The sequence below is a fragment of the Myxocyprinus asiaticus genome, chromosome 1 (genome assembly GCF_019703515.2).
Source record: "Myxocyprinus asiaticus isolate MX2 ecotype Aquarium Trade chromosome 1, UBuf_Myxa_2, whole genome shotgun sequence".
In the NCBI taxonomy this organism is placed as follows: domain Eukaryota; kingdom Metazoa; phylum Chordata; class Actinopteri; order Cypriniformes; family Catostomidae; genus Myxocyprinus; species Myxocyprinus asiaticus.
The window spans coordinates 14,766,852-14,784,825 of record NC_059344.1 but is presented as its reverse complement, the minus strand read 5'-3'; the positions used below and the strand labels follow the sequence as shown (position 1 = coordinate 14,784,825).

The window sequence follows — 17,974 nt, the reverse complement described above, 5'->3', positions numbered from 1 at the left end:
CCTACAGCAAGCATCACTATTACCAGTCCTCATATTTAATGTATGGTTAGGGATTTGAACAAATCCTTAACTCTAGATATTAAACTTTGGTATGTAAGTCGGCCTTCAGTTTGCGATACGGGCATGAATGATAACTCAAATCGAGCAGCTTGTTGAGGAAAGGTGAGCTATTGTTTTTAGAAGGGATCAGACTTAACATTTTTGCAAACAGGACAGTAAATCAGGCAAAACAAATATTAACAAATACAACTTTAGATTTTAAAAATGAATTAGTTAATGTCGTAATTAACATTAACAAACACTCGTGCTGAGTGACTCCAGCCGGGTCTCCTAAGCAACCAAATTGGCCTGGTTGCTAGGGAGGGTAGAGTCACATGGGGTAACCTCCTCGTGATCACTATAATGTGTGGTTCTCGCTCTTGGTGGGGCGTGTGGCAAGTTGTGCATGGATGCCGCGGATAGCGTGAAGCCTCCACGCGCGCTACGTCTCCGCGGTAACGTGCTCAACAAGCCACGTGATAAGATGTGTGGATTGACGGTCTCAGACACGGAGGCAACTGAGATTCGTCCTCCGCCACCTGGATTGAGGCGAGTCACTACGCCACCACGAGGACTTAGAGCGCATTGGGCATTCCAAATTGGGGAGAAAAGGGGAGAAAATAAAAATAAAATAGAAAAAATTAACAAACATTAATAAATGCTGTAAAAGTGTAGTTCATGTTAACTGATGTTGTTAACTAATGTTAACAAATGGCACTTTATTGTAGTGTTTACCAAAAGAGCAAAAAAAAAAAAAAGGAAAAAAAAAAGAAATTCCCATAGTTGTTCTTTGATGCACCCAAGCCATATCTAGGGACCCGGATATCATACAGACTTCTTTTTTTTTACTTAAGCCTGAAGGCAACCATCTAGCAATTGCTCAGAGCAACTACCTAGCAATGCCAACAACCTAGCAACCACAAAGCAAAAAGCCCAATAAATGAAAAAGGCATATCTTTGATATTGATGGCCCTAGTGCCTCATGGTTCTTCTGACTTATGTGGGCAGTCTATCAATCTTCAATCAAGTAGTATGCAGAGAACAAACTTTCTATTGGAGTTAAGGAGGGAGATTATTTAGGCAGCTCTATACTATGGGGTCAACGTTTGGTGACCCTTGATAGTAAATCACGAGCTCTTATAAAATGGTCCCATATTGCAAAACACTCAACAGTTCAGAAGGTCATAAAATCAATAAACAATAAATCTGATAAAATAACTAGAGAGCAAGTCTTACACTTTAATTTTCCAAAATGCGCAAATGGAGTCACATTGGCATTTGCATGCTCATACTGTATGTGAAATGTGGATCTGTACTTAGTCTAATCAACGTCTTGATTAGGTTTGAAACTAATTAAAAGTACTCGAGTTGTTTATCTCTTGTCCTATGGGTTTGAAAAGCTGCACAAAAAGAGTTGGACATTCAGTAATGAAGGGAATGAATGCCTGTGGAATCTCATCAATTTGTGAGGTGCTTTCAGTATTCGTTCTGTTCCCTTCCTTTCTCTGTGTCACTGCAATATTCATCGCTGATATTATCGGGTCACAGTGACACGTTCCAGCCTCCATCACATCCCCTCCTTCTCTCGTGCACATATCCGACCTTAAACATATTCAGTTCACTGCCACTTGTGCTGGGCTCCACATGTAATACATAATTAAACAGCACCCCTTATCACCTCATCTCCAGACAAGCAATAAGCCACCCTGCCTTTGTGGCTTTGACGTGCAGCGGATAAGACCACGGCAAAAGTGAGAGAAAAGACAACGGTGTATGTGTAGAAGAAAAGGATTAATAAAGAGAATATGCAGGGTGTTTTCTCATATAACACTGCATTTTTAATAAGCTGAGCTGTTGCTTAATTAATACCCCTCAAATAATGCGGCTGTTTAATGTAAACAGTACATCACAGCAAATTAAAGCGAAACCTCGCAGTCCAGGTTTTATGTTAACAGAAAACATCACACACAACAACAAACAAGAGCCCTTCTGGTAAATGCAAATGTAAAAATATAGTAGTACTTTTTGAATACCTCAAAAGAAATATGAGCTTATTGTGCTGTCCAAACTATAAAATAAATATAAAATAAAATATTATATTCTTAAAGGGATAGTTCACCCAAAAATGAAAATTCTCTCATCATTTACACACCCTCATGCCATCCCACATGTGTCTGACTTTCTTTCTTCTGCAGAACACAAATGAAGGTTTGAGAAGAATATTTCAGCTCTGTTGGTCCTCACAATGCAAGTGAATGGTGACCAAAATCTTGAAGCTTTAAAAAGCACATAAAAGCAGCATAAAAGTAATTCACACAACTCCTGTGGTTAAATCCATATCTTATGAAGCGATATGATAAGTGTGGGTGAGAAAAATATCAATATTTAAGTCCTTTTTTACTATAAATATCCACTTTCATTTTCACATTCTTCTTCTTTTGTTTTTGCCGATTTAAATTCTTCGTGATTATCGCCACCTACTGGGTAGGGAGGAGTATTTATAGTAAAACAGGACTTAAATATTAATCTGTTTCTCACCCACACCTAACATAACGCTTCTAAAGATGCATGGATTTAACCACTGGAGTTGTATAGATTACTTTTATGCTTTTATAGGTTGCTTTTATGTGCTTTATTGGAGCTTCAAAGTTCTGATCACCATTCACTTGCATTGTGTGGACCTACAGAGCGGAGATAATCTTCTAGACATGGTTGTGTTCAGAAGAAGAAAGAAAGTCATACACATCTGGGATGGCATGAGGGTGAGTAAATGATGAGAGAACTTTCATTTTTGGGTGAACTATTCCTTTAATGAGTATCTTTGTTTTCTTTTCCAGTAAAAATAAATAAATATCCAAACATACTTAAAATAAGACAAATTCAATGCAAAATTGCAAAAGATATTAACACTTGTTTTCAGAAAATGGATCTTCAACATAAGTGTATTTTTTCGTCACTTAAACATCAGGTGAATTTACCTTGTTCTCAAGTTGAACAAATGAGCAGCAATATTTTGTTTAAAACGTACAACTGATGATAATACACAACTAAATCGCATTACCGACAGCTATTCAACAAACAAATGAAATCCTAGAAGTATTTTACCAGTTTCATGCTGTGATTGTTTTGATCCCAGCGCCACAGCATCACACTCATCTTCCTTTTAAACTTTATCTTCCTTACTTCACCTGCCGGTGGTCAAGATAAACAAATCTCATTTACAATCCATCAGAGGAAGAGTGCAGCATCCATCTACTGCACACTCTTTTTAAAATACCATCCACCGGGAGAGAGATCTTAAAGAGGTGAGGAAAGGTCTGAAGGCAAGGAAAGAATGATAGACCCATGCTACTGGAAAAATGGAAGTAAAATGAACATAGTTTGAAATCAACAGTTAGCAAGAGAGATGCAGTGGAGTCCCAACTCCACAATAAGAGACAGGTGAGTGAGTGGATAGGTAACAGAGAGAAATAAGAGAGAAAGTAAATGAGACAGACCTCTCACCACTAATGTTGTGCCATGCTGGGGGCAGCTGCCTTTGGTCTGAAACACACACTCAGGGGAGGAGACACCAGCGAATGCTCACATGAGCCAACCCAAACAGCTGAGGGGGGCGGGGAGGATAGACCAGCTGGATAGGCAGTCCTCTATCAGCAATGGATGGGGGAATCCCTCCTCTCCTCCCCCACATGACCCCTCCATTACACCCACTCCCTCCATCCATCCATACCTCCCATGAAAGGTCTCTTAAGAGCACCATTAGTCAAGCATAGAAGACTTCATATGATCATTTAAAACAACCTTTCAACTCAAAATGGTCAACAAGTGAAATTAAAGAAAAAAATAGGAACTTTGCTTTCTTAAATGCATGACCAAATCTCGGTAAATTCCTGAAATTCATTTCAACTTATTGTAAACTTTTGCTTGCAAAGCTTCAATCATGCAATATTCTTTGCCTAATGTCCCATAAGATTACTACTATATAAAATGCAGCTAATTGCATACCCAAGCCATGCTAATTAAATCAGAATCAATACAGCTGATACAACACTATACTGTATAGTGTTATTGCAAATGCAACTGTCATGCAGATTAAAACTACCTTGATAAATACTGAAATCTAAATCCAACCTCCAACATGAACCGCCAACCTCCATATTACATTAAAAAAAATTAGATATTTTCTCTGTATTGAGTAAATAAGATGTAGTGGTATTTTGGGAAAGCTGTTCCAGCAGTTCTCTGGATCTGGTAAAGTTCCTAGAAATCTTCCACTCTAATGATAGTGTGGACAAAGGCTGACTCCCAAACCACATACTGTACATTGAAAAAAAGTGGTAACCTGCAAAGTTAGCTCAAGGATCTATTTCTACTTGATCTAACCCATAAAAATGACTTCCGCTGGTGTGGCATCATTTTTCTGTTTGATTCAGTTGGACTAAATAACATTTCTGATGTGAATAAAACCAGTTAAAGGGATAGTTCACCCAAAAATGACTTTCTTCTGTAGAACACAAATGAGGATTTTTCGAAGTATATCTTAGCTCTGTTGGTCAATGAAAGGAAATGGTGACCAAATGTATGAAGCTCCAAAAGCACATAAAGGCAGCATAAAAGTACTCCATATGCCTCCAGTGATTAAATCCATGTCTTCTGAAGCCATAAGATGAGTGTGGATAAGAAACAGATCAATATTTAAGTTCTTTTTTTACTATAAACCTACAGTTTCACCAGTCCTCCTACACGTTCACTAGAGGATCGAGTTCTTCTTCTATTTTTTTTGCTGGTTCGCATTCTTCTTGCATATCACCACCTACTCGACAGGGAGGAGAAAGAAAAAACGGGAAGGATAGAGCAAAGGAAAAGAATGAATAAATCATATTTGAACAACAGCCCAGTAGGTGGCGATATGCATGAAGAATGCAAATCATTAAAAAAACAGAAGAACTCTCGTGAACATGCAAATGAAGGCTGTTTGAAATTATATTCATAGCAACAAAAAAAAAGGACTTAAATGTTGATATTTTTCACACCCACACCTATCATATCACTTCTGAAGATATGGATTTAACCTCTGGAGTTGTGTAGATTACTTTTATGCTGCCTTTATGTGCTTTTGGAGCTTCAAAGTTCTGGCCACCACTCACTTGCATTGAATGGATCAACAGAGCTGAAATATTCTTTTAAAAATCTTCTTTTAAGGTCCCTGGATCAAGTGTGCTAAAAGCATGAAGTAAAACACTACAGCCACTGCTATATTCCATGGTGTCTGCATACAAGAAATGTATTATTAATTTACTGTTAACTACATAATAATTTATTATCAATATTTAAGGACATATATATTTTTACAAGTAAATCTACAGTATGTGGTAACTGCTTAATTAAAATGGCAAAATGGAGCTAGAGGCTATTTAATGTTACCTATTGTTAGATAGCTGCATAGTCTCTGGATTTCCACACAAAATATTAAAGCACACTGTACTTATCAATTGACTGGCAATGAATATTCAAAAAGTCTGTCATTTGTAGAGGTGATTAATGGGACAGGTAATCAGCTCTCACGTCATGTTGTTCCAAACATGGAACACAAAAAGAGATGTTAGGCACAATGTTAGGGACTGACAGCCTCAGTTACCATTCACTTTCATTGCATCTTCTTTCCATAAAATAAAAGTAAATGGTGACTGAGGATGTCATTCCCTAACATTCTGCCTAACAACTTCTTTTGTGTTCCATGGAAGAAAGAAAGACATATGGGGTTTGGAACAGCATGAGGGTGAGTAAATGACTATTTTTAGGTGAACAATAACCCTCTATGCTAGTCTGATTAAGGAAGATAAGCGAATTTAATTAAGCACACTAACCTTAGCAGGCCATCTAGTGTGCAAACAGTGAAATAATGGGCAATGAATAAGAAAATGTGTTGACACTGATGCAATGATTAATGTGTTTGATGTGAAAAAGGCTGGTGACAAAAATGATGATCAAGAATCCAGATCTGTCTGTCTGCTGTTGTGGAGCATTTGTGTAGCTGAGACTTGTCAGCCTCGTGCAGACCCTGAGGGTCTTAAAACACAGAGGTCAAAACCTCTTTTACTTTTTTCCACATCTGTGGTGGCCAGTGTTGGGGAGTAATGGAATACATGTAACGGAATTACGTATTTAAAATACTAAATATAAGTAACTGTATTCCACTACAGTTACAATTTAAATCATTGGTAATTAGAATACAGTTACATTCAAAAAGTATTTTGATTACTGAAGAGATTACTTTGCATTTTATTGCCATTTGTTTCATTTCATATTTAGTCCTTTCAGATGGAAAACATTTATACATATAAATGATGCGATCCAAAGTGCATTTGAACAGCGGTGAAACACTTTCTTATGATGTGTTACATTCATACGAGCAGACAGAGAAGTAAGTTTGAAGTAAGTTTGGAGCAGAAGAAATAGAAATAAACCTTGTGTAAATTGTCAGCTTTACACTAAGCTAAAATGCTATTTCTAGCCATTTCACATGCACATGTTACCAGGCAAAATCATATTTTTTTTTATCAAGATAATTCACGTTGGATCATAATTTCTTTTTTCTAGTACGACCTTTGATATTAGGGCAAAAACCATATTCTTGATAATATTTTTTGTATTGTTTTCTTGTAAAAATATCTAAAAATCCTTAAAACAAGATCAATTAGATTGATCTTGTTTTAGAAACAACACTGCATAAGATATTTAGGTTTTTCAGAGACTGTATTTTTAACATGTGTATTTTGTCTTACTGCACTGGCAGATTTTTTATAGTCAAAACAAGTGAAAAAAATCTACCAGTGCTGAAGAAGTAATCCAAAGTATTTAGAATACGTCACTGACCTTGAGTAATCTAACGGAATACGTTACAAGTTACATTTTACAGTATGTATTCTGTAATCTGTAGTGAAATACATTTCAAAAGTAACCCTCCCAACCCTAGTGGTGGCATAGTGTGTGACGTGTGTTTTGTACAGACTGCTGGTATGATCTGTGGTCTGGAGACACGAGGTGTTCTCCATGACTGAGCTCTCGCCAAAACCTAGCCAAACCACAAATTACAAGCCAAAATTCAATTTCTGGGGATCGCCCAACTTTCTGCCCTCGTTCCCACACTAAAGAGCCCTGGAGGCTGCAAAATGAACGCACACTTTAAAAATACAAAAGCCGCACAGGAGTTCTTATTCAGTCAGATGTTTTAAAACTGTGACTGTGGGGATCTAGAGCTAGAACATATATTAGCAGTGCCAGGGAAGCTACTGTGAAACCACAGTTTGCCAAGCTACAATCTACTCATCAATTCAAGCAGTTAAACTAAAGTTAAGCTACCCTTCAAAACGTTATCTACATGACAAGCTACTCAACCTATAGTCAAGCTAACCTTTTCAAAAATAGTTAGCTCAAAAGCTACTTGCTAACATAGCTAGCAATGAAGCTATTAGAGAGGCAATATCTTTTTTTAATATACAGTTGTGCTCAAAAGTTTGCATACCCTTGGAGAATTGGTAATATATGTACCATTTTTAAAGAAAACACGAGTGAGCAGGCAAAACACATTTCTATTATTTCTTATGGGATTCATATTCAACTGTAGGTTATAACAGAATGGCACAATCATAAAACAAAACATGGCAACAAAGAAAAAAATGAAATGACCCCTGTTCAAAAGTCTGCATACCCTTAGTTCTTAATACTGTGTATTGCCCCCTTTAGCATCAATGACAGCGTGCAGTCTTTTGTAATAGTTGTCAATGAGGTCCCAAATTCTTGCAGGTGGTATAGCTGCCCATTCGTCTTGGCAAAATGCCTCCAGGTCATGCAAAGTCTTTAGTCGTCTTGCATGAACCGCACATTTGAGATCTCCCAAGAGTGGCTCGATGATATTAAGGTCAGGAGACTGTGATGGCCTCTCCAGAACCTTCACCTTTTTCTGCTGTAACCACTGGAGGGTCAACTTGGCCTTGTGCTTAGGGTCATTGTCGTGCTGGAAAGTCCAAGAGTGTCCCATGCGCTGCTTTCGTGCAGAAGAATGCAAATTGTCTGCCAGTATTTTCTAATAACATGCTGCATTCATCTTGCCATACATTTTCACAAGATTCCCCATGCCTTTAGAGCTCACCCCCCACCCCCCAAAACATCAGTGAGCCACCACCATGCTTCACAGTGGGGATGGTATTCTTTTCACTATAGGCCTTGTTGACCCCTCTCCAAACATAGCGCTTATGGTTGTGACCATAAAGCTCTATTTTTGTCTCATCACTCCAAATTACAGTGTGCCAGAAGCTGTGAGGCATGTCAAGGTGTTGTTGGGAATATTGTAACCGGGCTTTTTTGTGGCATTGGTGCAGTAAAGGCTTCTTTCTGGCAACTCGACCATGCAGCTAATTTTTGTTCAAGTATCGTCGTATTGTGCTCCTTGAAACAACCACACTGTCTTTTTCCAGAGCAGCCTGTATTTCTCCCGAGGTTACCTGTGGGTTTTTCTTTGTATCCCGAACAATTCTTCTGGCAGTTGTGGCTGAAACCTTTCTTGGTCTACTTGACCTTGGCTTGGTATCAAGAGATCCCCGAATTTTCTACTTCTTAATAAGTGACTGAACAGTACTGACTGGCATTTTCAAGACTTTGGATATCTTTTTATATCCTTTTCCATCTTTATAAAGTACCGTTTAGGATGCATTAAGTGACTGAATCTGGCTTACACTCTTATAACACTCCAACGAGAGTTACGTACTGTAATATTTCTAATGACTTTACTTTTCTCACTAAATCAACCTTAACAATAGCTAATTGCCTTTTTACAACTTAATCAAAGTCTGAGAAAACACATTGAACATTTCAACTGATTTATTGTGCTTCCCTAGCACTACGTGATTTGTGGCGAATGCTACATGTGTCAAGCAATAGTGAACAACCTCATTAAAAAACAACAGCTTTGAATCACAGGCTGCGCTCGCCATTCATTCTGTCAATGCTGGTAAAATAAATCCAAGCATGTGTGGACAATGTGGGGGCTCACCCTGTGGAGAGGGCTCTTTGTTTTTCGAGACCCCATCATCTGCTTTTCAGGGGTTTGGGGGACGAATAGCGAGGACAGGGGGGTAAACAGGTCCCTACTGCCAGGCTGCTGGGGGGTGGGTGGGACATATGGGCTTACTGGGGCTATGACACAAAATCACAAGGGATTCAGAGGCACCCTGGCTGTTCTGAAAGAGAAAAGAGCTTGTGGTGGAGGGGCTGTGCGAACTCAGGACCAAGTCAAAATGAGGGGACACTTGTTAGGACCTTCCAGCTGCTGATGTCAGGATTCTGTTAGGTTCATTTTAGCATCTTCCTTCAGCTTCTCCTCAACCCATACAAAAAATAAACATGGCAAGTTTCCTCCAACATACTAATATAATTACCACACAAATTCTCATAAAATAGTTACAGTCATAAGACTGTGATAACTTGAAATTATATACCATAAAATTTTTTGATTTTGAAAGCTTTTCTAAAGAGATCCCATATTCATTTATAATATTTTAGTGACAATAACTGCTTTAACTATATGTTAAATTTTATGGTTAATTTTTTAAGTGTTGTGATAAGTAGTTTCCTTGGTATTTATTTATCAAATTATCAAACTTTCATTTCTAAAAGTGTAAACGTGCAGCTGAAGTGTGTTACTTCAGTGCCTCTAGTGGCACCAAATGATATTGCAAAAAAATAAATAAGGTTTCAAACAGGTTTCCCTGAATACTCCCCACATCTGCCACTGGTTGGACAAATAGATTGTCCCGCTCCAACCTCACGCCATTGGTTGAGTCAATGTTGTCATGTTGGGCTCAAACACTGACTTATTTATTGTTGTCTCTGCATATTAAACTGGGATATGCAAAGATATTTTAACATTTAAAATTTACCTTAAAAAATGTCTTATAAAAATGTTTACATTCATAAATGTTGTCACACATTTCCCTAGATTTTCAATACAGCATGAAACTGAAGCAGTCACGATACACATATTATTGTGTGCTAAAAAAACGACATCCTACATGCGCAACATCATGGTTATATCTGTGGGTGGTTGCCAAAGTAAACATCAGAATAATGAAAAAGTGTTTTAAGCAGAACCCATGATGAGAACTGCTGTTAACATGCTGTTAGACTAAGTATGTGAAGCCTGAACCACAATCTCTCATTTATCATCTGATTATCCTCTTTTGATACATTTAATATGAAATGAACCACAAAATGTAATAGTAATAGACATGTTTTATTTTTTATTTTTTATGAAGCTCAGAGATGAGGCCATAGCGGTCCCTTACAAAAACATACCATGATACAGTGATGTATAAGATGAAATTGAAATGTGTACTTAAAAATAAGCTAAAATATTTTTTAAGTGAAAGTGGCAAGTTATTTTCAAATGTCAAGACTAACATATATCCCAAGCAAATATCACATCACATGCTCTCATCTTCTTATTTTATCCCACATCACAGCTTCATCGGCTGTGACCTTTCACCTTGACCTGTACACAAATGCATGTTGACCTTTACTGTTCACATCGTCCACATGTCGCCAGATCTGTGATCAAATTACCAATCAGCATCCGGACACACAACGGCATGTTTCTCAGCATGATGGCATCTCTGTCACAGAGTACCATGAGGAGAAGTTGAAAGGGTGGGACTTAAACAGAGACACTTTGGCTTATTCACTCAGGATGACAGATGTCTTGACTGATATGTCCAAGGACAGATGGAGGTAGTGCAATCACAATACAGTATATGCAGATAACTGAAAAGAAAGACACTCAGTCTAGGATCCCATCATTTATAATGATGATAGTGAACACACTCTATAGATGTGAAGAATGTATATACAATTGAACCATTTTGGTCCATTTTACTAGAAAGATATAAAGTAGAGAGCGACAGGTAAGGATCACGGCTGAACAGTCAGGAGCACATGGGCTAACTGAATAAAATGTTGAAATAAAAATATTCAGCTTTATCTGTGATTTGATATTCCAGTTAATATCCGATGGCTGAATGTATTGTACATTCAAATAGCACTGAAAAAAGCAAAAGCGAAAAAGTTACTTGCTGAATGTAAGCAAAATTAACCTTGGGTTGTACAATCTGCTATTTTAAATCTAAGAACAACTACAATGCGTGTGCTGCAAATTGCCCACAGAGGAATTCAACATCTAAACAAAAGACTTCAAGATTCCTGTCCAAACTGAGACGTGCAAATAACTGAACATCAAAACAGTCTTGAATCTTCCTCTCCTTTAATCTGATACGCACAACATTCTCAATTCCATATGCAAATGTTTGCTCAAAGACATTTTAAGGAGAAATAAAAATACAGACTTTATTTCCTCCACTGAGATAGATATGTGTTGAGTGTTATTCAGCAGGAAGCACTGCAGTCTCTCATCTGATGGGATTTAAAAGAAGCCCTCAGTCTTGCAAATATACACACTGTGTAGCAGGCAGTTTGTCATGCATTTAGGACACCTGCTGTGCCTACAACACGAAACAAGCTTCTAGAGTGTTTAAAAGTACTTTCAAACAGTGATCTACTTTGTATTCTTCATATCATTAGGGAAAAGTAGTGTTTCGCTAGTAAAAGCAGATGGTGGCAGATGTGTGAAGAAATCTTGCGGGTTCAGTATAATCAGATTCAGCCGACTCTCTGCACATTCTCACAGTATTAGGATGCTGTTTAAGTACAAACTGCGTAAAAGTCTCTTTAGAAACTCTGCAGGCAAAAATGGGCATTATGCTATGCATAAGAGCAATTTATTTTGGGTTAGAATACAAGATGAATGTCCTTAAAGAAACTTTTTTGAAAATTCTGTCATCAGTTACTCACCTTCATGCCGTTCAAAACCTTTTGTGGAATACCAAAGAAGTATACATTTTTTTACAGAATGTACAAGCTGCTCTTTTCCAAACAAAGAAATTAACGGGGACTGACTTTAGATGTTTAAACATGACACGTCAAGATGTTCAACATGATCACACGGGCTGTTGGTATGCTGTTTCCGAGAGTTCCATTACTAGGAATTTTTACTCAACTGATGGTTAGGTTTCGGTTTAGGATTTGGTTTGGGGGTACAGTTTATAAAATATGCATTACTCTTCACTGTATAACAGCCTGTACAGCTAAAAAACAACTCGCTTCACAACTTGCTTTTGGTACCCCTCCATGGACATTCCACCTGGAAAATGGAGCTCACACATGCTCATACGCCCAACAACACTTAACCCTTTGGCCACTGGGGGCAGTGTCTCGCATTTCGGGAAGCACAGACCAATTTTAGCTAAAGAAAAGTCAACCTAATGTTTCCAATTTCACTGTGAGATCAGTCTGAGAAGGTAGAGGGCAAGATTTTCACTGAATAATGACTTGTCTGTTCCTCACAGAAAGCTATTGCATGGCTTCAGAAGACTTGGAATGTAGTGCATGAGTCATATGGAGCACTTATATTGTGCTTTTTTGTCCTTTTTGGAGCTTGACAGCCACAGTTCCAATACATTTTGTTATACGGAAAAGAACACCTTGGACATGAAAGTGAGGAAATGATGACAGAATTTAGATTGTTTGGGTGAACTATTCCTTTACAAGAACTACAGTATACATATCAGGATATCTGATGCAAAGAAAGCAGTTGCTGAAAATCATAAGGACTCACATTTTCTCCCTCTTTTGTAGTGAAATATTTGAAACATGCCTCTTTTCTGAATATGACTATTGCAATAAATGAAATTATCAGCAGGTTCTTTGGTAAAAAACCATAAGCGCAGGAAACCGATGCAAATGCGCTACTGTATTGTTATGGTAATTTCCTATATCTTATTCAGTGCTCTACTGGAGAAAACCAGTCCACTATATTAGCAAATTAAAATTACTATCACCTGCAAATCAATATGAAGAAAGAGGCAGAGCCAGACCCTTCAGGGCAAAGAGCATTAAAGTCAATGAGGAGGAGCACAATGGCATGGGTTCAAGAGAGAGGGCAAGTGTGAGAGGAGAATAAATCTCTCAATATACCAGCTGTATAAAACCAGCTGTCATTTTTCCAAAAGAATTGGACTTTAAACATCTTAATAAGATGTAAATAAAATAAAAATGAAATACATATAAAATTCACTTTCTCAATGAATATTCACTTTCAATTCAGCCTGATCTCATAAACATTATGTGACAGTGGAAATACTTTTGCAAAATTAAATTTCCGTGCTTCATTACACATTTTGCTGCAGTTTCCCAGTGTAATGTCCAGCGGGGGGCGCCAAAAGTATGTGAAATAGTGTCGTAATCAGACGAGATTTTTAAGGTGAATATTATATGGAGGTTTTAATGAGTAAAACGTATCTCCCTAACCTAAAACTTTAACCTAAACCTAACTAATAGTGTCCTAAAAATAAATGAGAGGTGAACAAAACAGACATCCCTAACTTAAACCAGTACCTAAACCTAACCGAAGTGAATAAAACACACAGTTGTTGAAGCACCTCTAGTGTTAGATTCAACAGGAAACTGCAGTGAAACGTAGAACGCGGCATGTAAAAGTCATTTTATAAAAATTTACTTTAAGTAACGTTCATTCTATGAGACTAGGTTGATTCAATTATGATGGAGACACATCCACTGATGTGAAAAATTAATAAACTGTCCTGTTTAGGAGGTAACCAATTGCTTTATCAGTTCATTAAATGAGTGACAATGCCAGAATCAAACTTTAACTATTTTTAATAACATGCTTTGTAAGTGATATAGACGTGTTTATCTACTATGCCATATCTCTATCTTATTTCTAATTAAGTGATCTTATCTCATTACCAAATGGCAACAGTCAAAATCTGCAGAGAAAATCATAGTGTGTGTGTGTGTGTGTGTGTGTGTGTGTGTGTGTGTGTGTGTGTGTGTGTGTGTAAAACACATTCTCTCTTGCAGGGTTTATTTTCAATATACAATGGTTCCCTGAATCCAAAGTAGACCACAAACCAGACATGACCTCTTTTTGGCTGCACTTGTTGTGAAGATCTTGTCACAATTAAAGCATTTATACTTGTTTGACCAATTACATCTGAGAGAGAGAGAGAGAGAGAGAGAGAGAGAGAGAGAGAGAGAGAGAGAGAGAGAGAGCAGTACATACTCAGAGCACTAGAGAGCAGTATATACTACATCACCAAGTCCAGATCATCTCTTTGGAGGGGATTAATAAACTAAAGTGCACTTTCTGGAACATATTTAGAACATATTTATTCAAGAATAATTTCTAATGAGAAAACATCCAGAAAAACACATAAAAGGATGGTCAAACACACAGTGCTTTCTTTCTTTCTATCTTTCTTACTTTCTTCCTTTCTTTTCTTCCATCCATCCATCCATCTATCTATCTAAAGCCTCAATGTACACTGTGGAATTTCAACCAAATGCCTGAATATAGAAAACACTTACAGAACTGTAATCTAACCCTAATACTTTAAGATGGTGTGTTTAATTTCTGCACCACTAGCAGCACAAATCGCAATTGCAAAAATAATTATTCCAGACAGCTTTCCAAAAAACTCCCCCGTCTGCCAATTTTCAGACAAACAGATAGCCCTGCCCCAAATACACACCATTGGTTGAGCCAATATTTCTGTGTCAACCTACTTTACAGACTAACAAGTGTTCACCAGCCAGAGCTGAGTTAGGCACAATATTCCACTGACTTTCACAACAGATACCAGAGTAGTGAAGCAACTACACAAGCTTTGTGCAAACAGAAATGAGCATCCATTCTTATTTTATCCCTAAATGCCAAAGCAAAGCAAAATCACTAGAATGCGGATCCAACTCTCTATTTATAATGACTGTATCTCACACAAACACATACAGTACTATATAAATACACATGCATCATCTACTATCTCTAAACACAGACACACACGCCAGCTAAATTTACCATTTCTCAGTATAACACTTGATTCGGCTGAACCCTGTGTTAGTAAGCCAGAGCTGAGAGAATAAATGTGCATCGTCAACAAAATTATTGTGCAATGCACTGAGCTCCAGAGTGCTAAATAACATTTTTGCAGTCAGATTTTAGCTTATCTATACAATTTTTCTGCTTTTCTCTCCCTGACACAAATAAGCACCCAAAAATTAGGGCTGTCCATTTCATTCTGTTAAATTCACATATCAAAAGGTCAACTTATCGTTCCTCAGTTCTTTTGGATCAGAGTCCAATCTGAACCCTCCTATCAGTGATGCACACACACACACACACACACACACACACACACACACACACACACAAAAACACAAGCATACTCTCTTTCCCTTGACAAAGCCTTAAATGGCATTTGAACATGTTTGCAAAGAGAGAGAGAGAGAGAGAGAGAGAGTGAGGGGAGATGTCTCTTGGGTTGCCTAGCAGACTTACGAACTCAAAAATAAACCAAGCCACCCTGGCTTGCTTAAATATGACAGAACAAACACACATACATCCCAACAATGCAAGAAGGGCAGTGTCTGGGAAACTGTCATCTCTGACCAGAAGCTGCTAAAACAAAAGACATTCATTCGTCAAGCACAATCCTTTCAAAACAGTGCAATGGCATTATCGTTAATATAACCTATGGAATAACATGGTAATGCCATGCTTTTTGGAGCATGTGCAATGGTAGTATCATTGTATTCTTTGAAGTATGTTGGAGTAACATGTAAATACCATTGATTTGCATTGATGATCAACATTTAGTACCATGGTAATACTATATGATTGTATTACTGTACCATGGTAAGGCCACAGTACTTTTTTCCAATGAAAGATTAAAATCACAGCATTCAGCAATTTTAGTACAGGATCATCACTTAATCATCAATTCAGTCAATATCCTTTAGTTTTAAACTACTAACTTACACCAACATCTACTCAGTTCACTCAAATAATACATGACTTGTATAACACATAGCTATCTGATACTGGCATTATATTCATGCTATAAAGCCAAAGGGTTACTGGCTCCCCCAGCATAGCCTGGTTTCTCCCAAGGTGCCCCCCCCCCATCATTACACATCTGATAGTGAACTGTTTGATATTTTTAATGTTTGTTAGCGAATATGGACATACACAGTTTTCTTATCATGGGTTCCAATGGTGCATTTTCAGTACAGACTCAAGTCTAACTGTTCGTGTTCCCAGATCTTAGTTGGTAGGTTATCGATTGCTAGAGAATTTATTTTTGGATATAATCTGAGCTTTCACTTACTATTTTAGATCGAAATCAGTTATATGACAAGGGTTTCTAGTCCGGTTGTTGATTGAACAGTTCGGTTTCGAGATGCGTTTTTGGGGTCAGAATTAGCTTTCACTCACGGTTTGGCGAAGATGGAAATCTGGCAACCGTATATGGCTGGAATAGTCTACTTTTTAAAGCCACCTGACATTGTGTGTGCATGAATGGCTTTGGTTGTCAGGGAAATCACGGAGCCAGTGCGATGTAGGCAATCTCTTCACTAAACTTCAGCCGGACAGCTGAGGTAAATTAGTTGACGCTCTTCAAAACATAAGGATGGGACATACGTGGTTTTGATGGACACTTCTCAAGGCCAATGGATATACTTGTTAAACAGATAGCCTGATTAAACATCTTTTCATTGTTCATTTCGATACACAATTCAAACAGTAGGAAGAGGTCATTCGGCGCATTCTGTCTGTGGTAAAAAGTCAAAATTGTCAAAAGTGGAGACATATGTTTTTAAACGGACAGCAACAAAATGGAGGTTTGCTATACCCACACCCTAACCCTCACTCAAACTTGTTATTTTCAGTAGATTTAAATCAACACGTTTTGGCAGATTTATGAGGGAGGACTGCTGAAAATGCCTTTACAAGTCAGTTTTCATGTTGCATTACATTATTGAGGACATTTAAAAAAATTCCAATGGCAAGTAGAGCAAAATCTACAGAAACACACTTCCACACACATATGATTCTAACCTGTGTCTCTTCTCCACTGTCATCAGGATGGTAGTTTTTGTCCATCGCCCACCCAAGGTGCAGGTGAGCTCTGCTCTGGTCGGGGTTGGTGGAGCATGGATGGGGGGCCACGGCCCGGGTGGGCACCTGAGGGATAGGTAGGGCGCTGTGGATCGGCTTTGGCAGTCCTGACTTCATTTTAGTGACCACCAGGATGGCAGGCATCTTCTCCTTGACCCCCAGCCAGTCTGCCCATGTACGTCAGTGGACACACATGCAGTCAAATGCTGGAACACGCTCTCAGCAGTCAATGTATCTTGAGGGAGAAACTGTCAAGCACGTTGTCAGTGACACTGACCGTGTTCGAGACCCTCACAAGCAAAACACACACACATAGCATCCAGCTTGCTTGAGATTTCTCCAATGCAGTCCAAACTGCCTTATTTTGGTCTTTTCTTTGGTCAAAATGATCCTCTTGTATATTTACCAGTCCAAGATCCTCTTCTAAAGGAAATGTGAATCCGTTGATTATATTCTATCCTTGTTGTTCCAGAGGTATACGCACCCTAAGGAACCATTATTTCAGAACCGTCCAATCAGATCCATGGCATACGCAGGAAAAATCACAGCATCAGGAAAAGGGCAGGAGGCAGGGAATATAGAAGAGTAGAAAACATATGACAAGAGCCCACTTGCTGCGAATGGTGCTCAGCTGGTGACTGCAGGCATCTGAATGCACTTGTCCGTGATCTCTCTCTCTCTCTCTCTCTCTCTCTCTCTCTCTCTCTGTCTATCTGTCTATCTGTCTCTCTCTCTCGTCTTACACTCAGAAGCAGGTGTGGCTTTAAGGAGGCTGCAGTAACTAGTGGCAGATGCCTGACACCAGTGTCTATAAGCAATCGTATTCTCTTAGCTGTGCAGCCCACACTC

The 17,974-nt window shown here is 38.3% G+C and overlaps 1 protein-coding gene across 1 annotated transcript in view; it reads right to left on the bottom strand.

The window, feature by feature from the left end:
• The window catches only part of LOC127444711 (neuron navigator 2-like), a 150,070-nt gene extending 132,474 nt beyond the window's left edge, over nucleotides 1–17,596 (bottom strand). The window contains exon 1 of the mRNA XM_051704262.1: nucleotides 17,066–17,596. Within this exon, the coding sequence (XP_051560222.1) occupies nucleotides 17,066–17,269 (204 nt within the window). The 5' untranslated portion in view covers nucleotides 17,270–17,596. The remainder of the gene's footprint in view (nucleotides 1–17,065) is intronic.
• Between the last annotated feature and the right edge of the window lie 378 nt (nucleotides 17,597–17,974).